This window comes from Rana temporaria, chromosome 10 (genome assembly GCF_905171775.1).
Source record: "Rana temporaria chromosome 10, aRanTem1.1, whole genome shotgun sequence".
Classification (NCBI taxonomy): domain Eukaryota; kingdom Metazoa; phylum Chordata; class Amphibia; order Anura; family Ranidae; genus Rana; species Rana temporaria.
In genome coordinates, this window is record NC_053498.1 from 135,062,273 (window position 1) to 135,074,280 (window position 12,008).

The 12,008-nt window shown below is 45.7% G+C and overlaps 1 protein-coding gene across 1 annotated transcript; it reads left to right on the forward strand.

The window, feature by feature from the left end:
* The first annotated feature begins 435 nt into the window (after nucleotides 1-435).
* C10H1orf127 (chromosome 10 C1orf127 homolog) lies at nucleotides 436-10,532 on the forward strand. Its single transcript, XM_040326938.1, has 4 exons — nucleotides 436-515; nucleotides 3,052-3,248; nucleotides 7,039-7,165; nucleotides 9,041-10,532. Exons 1-4 carry the CDS (start codon nucleotides 467-469, stop codon nucleotides 10,198-10,200), a joined length of 1,533 nt encoding a protein of 510 aa, XP_040182872.1. The 5' UTR covers nucleotides 436-466; the 3' UTR covers nucleotides 10,201-10,532.
* Nucleotides 10,533-12,008: the final 1,476 nt, after the last annotated feature.

Sequence of the window (12,008 nt, forward strand, 5' to 3'; positions counted from 1 at the left end):
CGCGAATCGTCTGTCACCAAACTTTTGCTAACACAAAATCAGCAAAAGCAGCCCAAAGGGTGGCGCCATCTGAATGGAACTTCCCCTTTATAGTGCCGTCGTGCGTGTTGTACGTCACCGCGCTTTGCTCCTTTTTTTTTTTTTCACGATCGTGTGTATGCAAGGCAGGCTTGACAAGAATCACGTCATTTTTTTCCATGACATTAAAAACGGTCGTGTGTACGCGGCATAAGAGTTGGACCAGTAGCTAAAACCAGAATCTATAGACAGTTTGGTACCTACAAAGCAACATTTTTATTATTATTATTATTATTATTATTAGGACAATAAAATAAATTGTTACTACTAATAATAAATATTTATCCAGTGCAAATGTATTCTTTTTAAATAAGCAATATTCATTGTTTGACAAACACAATATTCTTATCAGTTTCTGGACAGACAGACAGACGTCCTACCTCTCTGGATGGCCCATGGCTTTTATGCCTATTCCATGGAAGCTTCGTGCCCACCCGGTAAGAGATAATTTATGAACATAAGAAGGATCAAGGACTACTGTATATACTTGAGTATATGCCGACCTGAATATAAGCCGAGGCACCTAATTTTACCACAAAAAGATAGGAAAAAGTATTGACTCGAATATAAGCCTAGGGTAAGGTGACCAGATTTTTCAAATGAAATCTGGGGATTTATTTTTTACTAGTAATTGCAACAATCAGCGACTCTCTGCCCGTCGCCGCTCGCCCCACAGCAAGTCTTACCCGGCTACTACTGGGTGGGGAGCGAAGGAAGATCACTCCGTCAGGGAAGGAAAGGAGATAGGCAGGAGGCTGGCCGGGACTTGAGCCAAGGCAGAAGAACATGCAAGCGGAGCTGGATGGGCATACACCCGAAACTGAAGAACTATTCCCTCCGCTCCGACCAGCACATGATCATCAGAAAGGGGCACAGATAATGGAAAAACATACACCCCCCTAAGCTAGTAGGAGCGGCGGAGCGGGGGTGTGTAATTCAGAATTTTCTTTTTTTTATTCTGCACTGACTGTCTTTGAAATTGTCCCATTCCAAATCCAATCCGGGGACAAAACGGGGGACAGACTTGGTCCGGGGACAGTGTCCTCAATCCGGGGACTGTCCCCTGAAACCGGGGATGTCTGGTCACCCTAGCCTAGGGTATCCATCTGCATGCCTCACTGTGTCCATGTGCATGCCTCACTGTGCCCATGCCTAGACATGGGAGTCTATGGAAGGGGTGCCCGGCTTTGAAAAATCGGTGCTCCCCAGCCGTACTGTAGGTCCCCCAGAGAACAAATGTGCTGAAAAACTCGGTTTATACTCGAGTATATATGGTAATTTTTTGACACACACAAGTTGAATTGCTTTGCTTTTGCCGTGGGCTCTAAAGAAAGGTGTCCCTCTGGAAGAAACAACATGTTCACAATTGCAAAGTGAACAAATTCTTTATTTAGCAAAAGGCATGGGTTTTATAGACTGTGTATACAGACACCGTAACCTGTATAAGGAAGTTCAGACTCAGCTAAGGGGTCACAGTCAGGGCTCAAGTCCTGCAGGAACGGGTGGGAACGGAGTTCCTGCACTTTTTTCACAGCAGGAACGCAGTTCCCTTTGCAGGACTAGAGCAGCCGAGCCGCCCGAGCCGATCCTTCACTAAGCGGCGATGCCCAGCTCGAGTCACTGTCAGGGGCAGGCGAACCTTAGTAACCCTTTATGTTACTGTCCGCTTCCTGTATATGGATTCATCAGGTAGTGTGCGGGGTATTCCGTCACTTCTTCGATACCGCAATGTCTCCTGGGTGCTTTTGTCATTGTTCCCAGGAGACGTTGCGGAGGTCTGCCGCGAGTTATCGTGGGATTTAGAAAGAACTTGCCAGTAACATAAAGGATTACTAAGGTACAGTGGATCGGAAAAAAAACATGTGGTTTAGTAATTATGCATATGAGAGTATAATTTTTTTTTTTTGGTGGGGGAGTGGATCTTGGGTGGGAGTTCCCACACTTTTTTCCCCAGGACTTGACCCCTGGTCACAGTACAGTCAATAACACAACAACTTGTATAAAGCCGGTGTTAGCATTCTATCAAAAGTCCATGAAAATCTCCCAAACAACATAACGTCATATTTATTTTATTCTCAACCTTTAGGCTGCATTCACATCTAGACGGACGAAATCGCGGCGTTTTGTCGCCGCAAATCGCGGTAAAAATAGCGGCGTTTTGTACCGCGATTTGCGGCGACAAAACGCCGGTATTGTCCGCCTAGATGTGCCCCAAGATGACCCCCTCTATGGAGATGATTGCCATCTCCTAGCCGAACGCTCGAAGACGCCTGAAAAAAAGGTCCGGGACCTTTTTTCACGCCGCAGGCGACAGGCGTCTGGCGTTCGGCGTGGAGATGTGAACCATCTCCATAGAGGGACATCTGTTTTCAGCCCTCTGGCGGCAGCGGCGTAGCGCTACAGGCGTAAAAACGCCTAGATGTGAATGGGGTCTTACTCCTCTTTTGGGGGGCAACCAGGGGGCAGCAGCCCATATACCCAATTCTTAGCGCGGAATCCTCTCTCTATATAACATAACGTCATAAGTCGCCTGCCAGAGACCTGTGCCCCATACCTTTCCACCAAATATTTTAACTAATTAATAAGAGGGAGCATACAAGATGAACAGAAGGACAAAAAGGCAACAAAAAGGGGGGGGGGGATTGCAGGTGAAGGTGGAAAGAATGGGGGGGATGCGCCAGTAGGGTAGAAAACAGTCCAGCATGGAACAACCAATTTAATAAAAAAATGTTGGCCCTGGCAGAATGCTCTAAGCGAAGTTTTACTGGTCAATCAACTCCTAGTAAGAGGTAGAATAGAAAAACATTGGGTACCGCGTTTTGCAAAGTAATTAACATGCTCAATGATTATGTTATGTCAGTCCAATGAAGATAGGTACTTCTAAAGCGGATTGCCGGTTTATGTTCACTAATGGAAATCGATAAAGATTGTACTGTTGTAAGATGTTGCATTGCCATAACATTGTCTCTCTAGTGTCCCAACATCCTGGAGAAGAAGTTGTGGTTTACATTCCAAAGCAGCGTGTTGGTCTGGTGAAGAGGGGCTCCTACACTACTGAATCCCTGACGCTGAAAAATATTGTGGCAGGACAGGCCATCAGCATCACTGTGACCGAGAACAAACAGTTTGTCATGGTTAATATCCCTGCAAATGATGTACTAAGACAACAGGTAATCTTCTGGAGAACTCAAATGCTAATTCCTAGCAATAATGGTTTACAAAAAGTAGATGTAAACACCAACTGGATGAGGGTCCCTCCGCATATCTGAACCTGGCCCCACGAGTTTCCGCCGGACAGGGGCCCAAACGGAACATCAATGCATCCATGGACATGCCCCCCCCCACCTTAAAGAGCTTCTCAGATTACAAAACATTCCCTCCGTTCCACTGACTCAAATGTTCTGCACATACCCAGAACTAGACTTAAAGTGGTTGTAAACCCTTACAGACCACTTTTACCTACAGGTAAGCCTATATTAAGGCTTCCCTGTAGGTACAAGAAATATCTCCTAAACTTACACGGTTTAGGAAATATTTGCAAAAGACTTGCACCGATGTCTACGGCACATGCGCCGTAGATAATGGCGCGCAGGAGCACTGAGCGTGCTGCTTCTAATGGCAATCATGCCGTTAGTGTCATCACCCGCACGCTGGTGACGTCATCACGGCTTCATGTTTCCGCACTCTCATCGGCAGGGCAGGACTACGGGTGGTGGGGGCCCCTGGGCTTGAGTGTTGAAGGGGCCCCCTGGAGCTGAGAATTAGGGGGGGGATCGAAGATGTTGAGCGGAGGGGGAATTGAAGTTGTTGAGGGGGGGGAACGCATTAAAGTTGTTGAGCGGGGGGGGGGGGTGCGGGAAAGTCTCACAGAATCCGTGCGTGTTGGGAGGTATGCGCAGGGCCGCCATCAAGGAATTTTGGGGCCCCTAGGGGGGGGGGGGTGCTGCCGTCTGAAATTGAGAAGCGGGGGGGCCTTTACAAAAAAGAGAAGAAATAAAGAAGAAAACAAATATATATATATATATATATATATATATATATAAAATGAGGGGTAGCCATCCAGGGCCATGGGGACCTCTGGGAAAAAGAAAAAATAAACCTCTGGGCCCTTTAATAAAATAAATAAATAAACATTTATAAAAAATACATACGTTGCCCTTCTGAGCCCTTTAATAAAAAAAAAATATATATATATATATATATATATAAAAAAAAATTAATTTTTTTTATAAAAAAGAAAAAAGTGGGTTGCCATCCGGGGGCCCTGGAGACCCCTGGGCCCTTTAATAATAATAATAATAAAAAAAAAATATATATATATATATATATATATATATATATATATATATATATATAAAAATATATATATATATAAGTATAAAAATAAAAAAAAATATAAAAAAACATTTTTTTACAAAAAATAAATAAAATTTTTTTTTTTAAAGGGGGCCCCCTATTGGGCGGGGCCCCTGGGCTTGAGCCCAGTCAAGCCCAATGGTAAGTCCGGCCCTGCTCATCGGGATCCTTGCTGCAGAGTTTTGGATGTACTGAAGCCTCTGTAGACTCTTTCTAGGAATCCCAATGAGAATTGCCTTGACGGCGACGGAAGAGGAAGAGGGAGAGGGAAACGAGGTCAGCTGCGGGGGCTTCGATCTCAGGTAAGTACTTCATAATGAGCTAGTATGCTATGCATACTAGCTCATTATGCCTTTGTCTTGCAGGGTGTATTTTTTTATTTTTATTTTTTTGTTGGCTTTACTTCCTCTTTAAGACAATGGGAGACGGGGCCTTTTGTGCAGCTGCCCCGCGTCTGTGGAATGCCCTACCCGACACCCTGAGGGCTCCTCAATCACTATTCCTGTCACTGATACCAATAATGAAAATGTGTTCCTTCCACTGACACCAACAATGAGGCACCATCCCTAAAATTTGAAGAAAAGAGGTTTAACCTTAAACTGCGTAGAGGGTTCATTACTGTAAGAGCGGCAAGGATGTGGAATTCCCTTCCCTTCCACGGTGGTTTCAGCGGGGGGCATCAATATTTTCAAAAAATGAAGCCCCGTACACACGACCAGTTTTCCCACAAAGAGATCTTTTGGCCGGGAAAACCGGACGTGTGTATGCTTCCTCGCAGTTTTCCCAACAGGAAACCAGCCTGGAATCCCGGTGGGAAAATAGAGAACATGCTCTCTATTTTCCCATCGGGATTCCCGGTGTTTTTTTCCCCGCCAGATTTACTAATACTTTTCTATGGTAAACACTGCGAGGGAGTGCCGATGGAGCATACACACGGCCTGGATTCCCGGCCAAAGCTCTCATGGCAGTTTTCCTGCCGGGTTCTCGGCTTTCCCGGCTGACTTTTTACCGGCGGGAAAAACCGAGCGCGTGTACAGGGCTTTAGATAAGCACCTGAACGACTGCAACATACAGGGATATACAATGTAATACTGATATATAATGACACACACAGGTTGAACTTGATGGAATTGTGTCTTTTTTCAACCTCACCTACTATGTTACCATTCCTTCCACTGATACCAATGATGGGGCACTATTCCTCTCTGTAACGGAACCCCAAATGGGACAGGGGTTAAATCCGTTCACGATATTCCATTCCATCCAAGACAGCTTATCGACACTCCAACCAACAGGACCCGATCCATCCCATTTCCCCAGAATCAAGACGAGACACGCAGCTCTGTACTTGTTCCAAATGTAATGACAACTTTAATGGTTTCTTCTCAGCTTTTTATGCAGTTACAAGCATGTGACAGTATTCAAAGGGACAATGAAATCTCCACCCCCCTAATCACACACTAAGGCTGATTACTAAACATTCTAGACATGTCGGCGCCGGCCTATAATTATCATGATCTAATCACTGCACATTCCTTCATTAACAGAACTCAAACAAAACACCATCACACAATGATCTCTTCTTAATCCACATCCCTAGACAGACGTTCTGTCTCCGACAGACATGTAGTCACACCTGGGCATCAATAGGCTTAAAGCAGTGTTATCACACAATGCAAGGTCTTCCAGGAGTCACTATTGACTGGTTGGGTCACAATTAACCAACATCTTGCAGTATCTCAAAATCCTGCAATATGAACTATCAGTGATGTCCCCTGTCCTGTAATTTAGGATATCATTTCTCAGTCACCCTATGGCCCTATCGGACATAAGGTGACCCTAGACATAAGACTCCTTGGTGATGCCGGTACAGGAGTACCCCTCATCCTTGCAAAGTCTCTGTTTGTCCCAGGTCATTCCGTCACACTCTCATTGAAACAAATTACGGGACACTATTTCTCGTACGGATACCAATGATGGGGTACTATACCTACTCCTACTGATCAACAACCCTCAGATACTGTTTCCTACCACTTATTCTGGGAATTTTTTTACCCCTACTGGCCACAATCTAGACCCCACCCTCCAAGTTTGACGGAAAAAAAAAAGTAAGCTGCCAATTTGGACAAGTTTCTGAATGGCAATAACAACCAAACATCCCATTGTAATGAGTGTCTGGCCCATTGTAGTCCCTACTGGAAGCAGTTGTAAAGGGTGACAATGTAGGAGAGACCGCTGTGGCCTTATAACAGGAAATACCAACACAAGAACCTTACTGGCAAGACTAATATATATTATGTTGATGCAAGCTGTAAAGTAAAAAAAATAGAAATTTGATTTATATTTTAACAACTATGAGATTTCAGTAATTGAGTTTACATCTACTTTAATGAAGCATTCCAGTCTGGACAAATATGCTTACTACCTTCAAATAATGTTCAGTTATATGCACTTGGCACTGCAATTAAATGTGAACACCTTATACTGTTGGCCAAAACACATGAATAGAAAACGATCTTGGCATATCTACGCCACCAGATTTGACTTCTGAAAATTCCTGTAAAGTTGACGAGGTCAAACTGATCATTTGTTTTTTATTTAAAGGACTGCAGTGTTACAGGAGATCCAATCCAGAGAGTTCAGGCATACTACAGCATTGACCTGGTCCTGCAGTTTGCTGAAATAGCATATCCCATGAACTGGACGCTGGAAAATTATTACGAATGTATAGGTAAAAACTGAAATGTATCTATGAATTTCCGAGTTTAAAGCGGAGCTCCGCTGAAAAAAAAAATATTAAAAGCCAGCAGCTACAAATACTGCAGCTGCTGACTTTTAATATTAGGACACTTACCTGTCCTGGAGTCCAGCGCCGTCCGCAGCAGAGGACGAGCGATCGCTTGTCACTCTGCTGCCTCCCCCCGCCATCCTCGGTGAGGGAATCAGGAAGTGAAGCGCTCGGGTTTCACTGCCTGGTTCCCTACGGCGCATGCGCGAGACGCGCTACGCCTGACGATTGACTCCCGCTGTGTACTGGGAGCCGGGTGTTCCCAGAACACAACAGGGGGGGACAGGAGGTGACGTCCTGCCCGCAGTCTGACTGAGACTGTGTGGCCGGAAGTGGGTGCAAATACCTGTCTTTAGACAGGTAACTGCACCCCCCTCCCCCCTGAAAGGTGTCAAATGTGACACCGGAGGGGGGGGAGGGTTCTGATCAGCGGGAGTTCCACTTTAGGGTGGTGCTCCGCTTTAAAGCCCAACTTCTGGTCTCCCTGCACTCCTCTCCAGTGCTTTCCCCTGCAGTAATGAATACTCGCGCAAATGCTCCCAGTGCCTTACCCGATACTTTTTTTGTGAGTGACGAGCAGACTGAGAGGGGGCGGAGAGTGGGCTGAAAGGGGGCGGAGAGCGGGCTGAGAGGAGGGGGAGAGCGGGCTGAGAGGAGGCAGAGAGCGGGCTGAGAGGGGCTGAGAGTGGGCGGAGAGCGGGCTGAGAAGGGCGGAGAGGGGGCGGAGAGTAGGACTGTCAATGTGTGAATAATGTCACTAATGGGGAAGAGAGAGGAGAGGAGAGCTGCTGCTGCTGCCACCGTCTAGTTGATCAGCGCGTTGGGAACATAACAGCTTTCATTTCAATAGCTTTGTGTTCCCCGCCGCACGTCGTCATATATAGCCCCTCCCCCTTGTCCGGGCACTTTTATAGACAGATCACCCCTCCCCTATCAAAGTGCCCGGACAAGGGGGAGGGGCTATATATGACGACGCGCGGCGGGAAACACAAATTAAAGCTGTTATGTTCCCTGCGTGCTGATCAACCAGACAGCTGCGGCGGTGGCGGGGGGGCTTTCTCTTTGCCTACACAGGTAGGCCACTGGGGACCTATACATGGCTGCATTTGGGGACACAAGGCTGCATTTGGGAACACATGGCTGCATTTGGGGACACAAGGCTGCATTTGGGAACACATGGCTGCATTTGGGGACACAAGGCTGCATTTGGGAACACATGGCTGCATTTGGGGACACAATTGAGGACACAAGGCTGCATTTGGAGACACAAGGCTGCATTTCGGGATACATAGCTGCATTTGGGGACACAATTGGGAACACATGGCTGCATTTGGGGACACAAGGCTGCATTTGGGGACACATGGCTGCATTTGGGGACACAGGGCTGCATTTCGGGATACATGGCTGCATTTGGGGACACAATTGGGAACACATGGCTGCATTTGGGGACACAAGGCTGCATTTGGGGACACATGGACACATTTTTTTAAAAAAGTATCGGTAATCGGTATCGGCGAGTACATGAAAAAAGTATCGGTACTTGTACTCGGTCCTAGAAAAGGGACAACCCTAGTAGCAAGATCAGTAGGTTTTCAGTATTATGGAACACAGGGATCAGAGCTGAAGACGATCCATCAATGAGGCTAGGAATGTGTGGTTTATGGTCATGGAAATGCTTGGAATTAAAGAAGAAATAACTCTAGCATAAATATAGGGAATTCTATGTACATTTTATTATTTTAGATTTATGTATGTATCATGCAGCAAAACTCCATAAATTGCATCTAATAGGACTACAAATTATACATGTATTTCCAGGCCTGCCTTCAAAAACAGCCAACAGATCGGTGGACCTTGCAGCAAATATAACTGTGAATAAGACATGGGTGGACCAACAAAGTCTGTCAGTGGCAACAACACCAAACCCAGCATCTAAATTCCCTTCACCTACAAACCCAACTTTGTTTTCTATCTACACTCATGAAATGCAATACAGGCAAAATCCTGTAACATCAGATTCTACTCTGGACTCTCGGACTATCACCGATAATAGTAAAATACATTTACTTAATAGAGTTTCTGTGAAACCAACAGAAATGAGCCCCAAACATTCCGTGGAAGGCACCGATATTGACACCAGTGGATCAGGGGATTATTCTGAGTCCCAACTTTATGAGAACACAAATTTGGAGTCTTCTGACTTAGGAAGTGGAACCCAAGAACACTACCCCGATAGTCTTCTCTTGAACAGGCAAATTAAAAGCAAACGCTTGCTGGAATTGCCAAGATCTCTTGAAATACCAACAGGCTCATTTTTATCCGCTCAAACTACAGGAAAAAATATGACTATTTCAATCAACAATACCAATCCCGGGAAAGCAACCCATTTCCCGTCAGAGATGAAACACAAGGTTTCTTCACCAGTTGGAGAACACGAGGGACTAGAGAACATTGATTTTAGGCCTAATACACTTACCGACAATCTTAGTAATTCTAGTACAACATTTACCCAACATAAGGTGTCCAAAAATATTACTGACATTAAAAGGTCTAGTTTATCTCAAAGGCCAATGAGTGGTGCAGTCTCCTCGGAGATGCTTCCTCGTGACACACAAACGGATCTAGATGAGAGAGAAAAAGATGGACTCTTATGGCTTTCCCCCAGAGGTCATCAAATTAAGAAAGAAGAAGAGGAGATTAAAGTAACAGTAAATGTTTCCGGTCATGAAAAAGCACAACATCCGATGTCCATCCCAACAGTAAAAGGTCCAAATAGGCAACCCAAGGATGCACAGTTCTCATCGGAGGCCAATACTGGACACCACCAATCTCCGTCGGATAATCAGCCCAAGAATCCTCAATATTCTGTTGTTTGGTCAACATCTAGTCTTCACACTGAGGAGATATTAAACAAGACGACCAGTGAAATAGAAATGACTGTTTCTGATGAGCAGCTTTTGTTAGCAGCATTAGGATAGTCAAATTATCATTTTTTAAGCTTATTTTGAAGGGTTTCTAATGCCTCGTTTCCACTGAGCGGGTTGGTTCGGTATGGTACGCTATCTTGAGTGTTTCCATTATGAAAGCGGACCATACAACCGTACCATACCGAACCATTCAGGGTCCTGCTTCAGTTGTGGGGCCATATAAAATGGTACGGTTTGGTTAGGGCGGAGCTACAATACATCCCACTGATTGGCGGACACGCTAATCATGTTTACTAAACCCAATACGGCCCCTGACAGTCCGACTCAGAGGCCGCTCTCTAATTAGGCAACTGAAGCCTCGTACACACGGCTGAGGAACTCGACAGGCGAAGCACATAGTTTTGCTCGTCGAGTTCCTTGTTAGGCTGTCGAGGAACTCGGCGAGCCAATTTTCTCCATTCCCGTCGAGGAAAAAGAGAACATGCTCTCTTTTTGGCTCGACGAGTTCCTCGACAGTTTCTTCGTCGAAAAATGTACACACGACCGGTTCCCTCGGCAAAAAAAAACCCAGCAAGTTTCTTGCTGGTTTTTGCAGAGAAACTCGGTCGTGTGTACGAGGCTTTAGGCGGTCGCCTAAGGCCTTGCACTCACAGGGGCCTCACGCCCACCTATTTTACTAATGTCGGCGTCATCACATCTCTCTATTATCCCTCTCTCTTTTTCACCTCCCCCTCTCTCCCCCTCTTGCATTGGCTGAATATGTCTGATGGGTAAGGAGGGTGCCCTGGAAGTGGTGCTGATCACCTGTGTGCTAGATCCGTGCTTTTTCTGCAGCCATTTTTCTTGCTTGAATTATTTTTGCCATTATGGGCGTGAGTGGGGCCTCGTGTCTAAGTTTTGCCTAAGGCCTCACAAAGCCTAGAGCCGCCTCTGGTCCGACTTGCAGTAAAAACGCTCACCTGAATAGGCCGGACCATTCTAAAGCCGCGTACACACGACCATTTTTAATGTCCTAGAAAAAACAAAGTTTTTTTCGACGTGATTTTTGTCAAGCTGGCCTTGCCTACACACGATCGTGAAAAAAAAATGCTTGCGCAAAGCGCGGTGACGTACAACACGTACGACAGCACTATAAAAGGAAAGTTCTATTCGGATGACGCCACCCTTTGGGCTGCTTTGGCTGATTTTGTGTTAGTAAAAGTTTGGTGAGAGACGATTCGCGCTTTTCAGTCTTTGTGCTTTTCAGTCTGTTACAGCGTGACGAATGCGCCATCTCCATTACTAATGCTAGTTTTACCAGAACGAGCACTCCCATCTCATAACTTGCTTCTGAGCATGCATGTTTTTTTCCCGTCGTTAAAGCCTACACGCGACCGTTTTTACAACGTGAAAAACGACAACAAAATAAGAGCATGTTCTAAATTTTTAATGCCCATTTTTCACGTTGAGAAAAATGCTCTGGAGCCCACACACGATCGTTTTAATGACCATTTAAAAAAATTTAATTTTTCACGTCATGAAAAACGGTTGTGTGTACGCGGCATAACCCTTTCAAACTGTACCGACCCGAACCGTTCCGTTCAGTGAAAACGAGGCATTAGAGTTCCGGCTACTTTATATACAGCTGTGATGATTGCAGGCAATTATTCACAGACATTTTGGCTAAATGACTACCCACCTATTCTGGTCACAAATCACACCTTCTTAACCACTTCACATCCCGCCTAATGTCAAATGACGTCCACAAGGTGGCTCTGCCAACCTGGGTAGACGTCATATGACGTCCTCGGGCCTCCCGGCCGTCCCGTGGGTGCCGATGCACGTGCCTGGCGGCCGGGATGTCCGCCAGGTACCCGCGA

Excerpts from the sequence above, each read along its gene's own strand:
- C10H1orf127 (XM_040326938.1), top strand. The coding sequence starts at position 467 with ATGGCCCATGGCTTTTATGCCTATTCCATGGAAGCTTCGTGCCCACCC. Across the intron at positions 516-3,051 it reads GGAAGCTTCGTGCCCACCCG|TGTCCCAACATCCTGGAGAA; the intron begins GTAAGAGATAAT and ends TTGTCTCTCTAG. Across the intron at positions 3,249-7,038 it reads ATGATGTACTAAGACAACAG|GACTGCAGTGTTACAGGAGA; the intron begins GTAATCTTCTGG and ends TTTTATTTAAAG.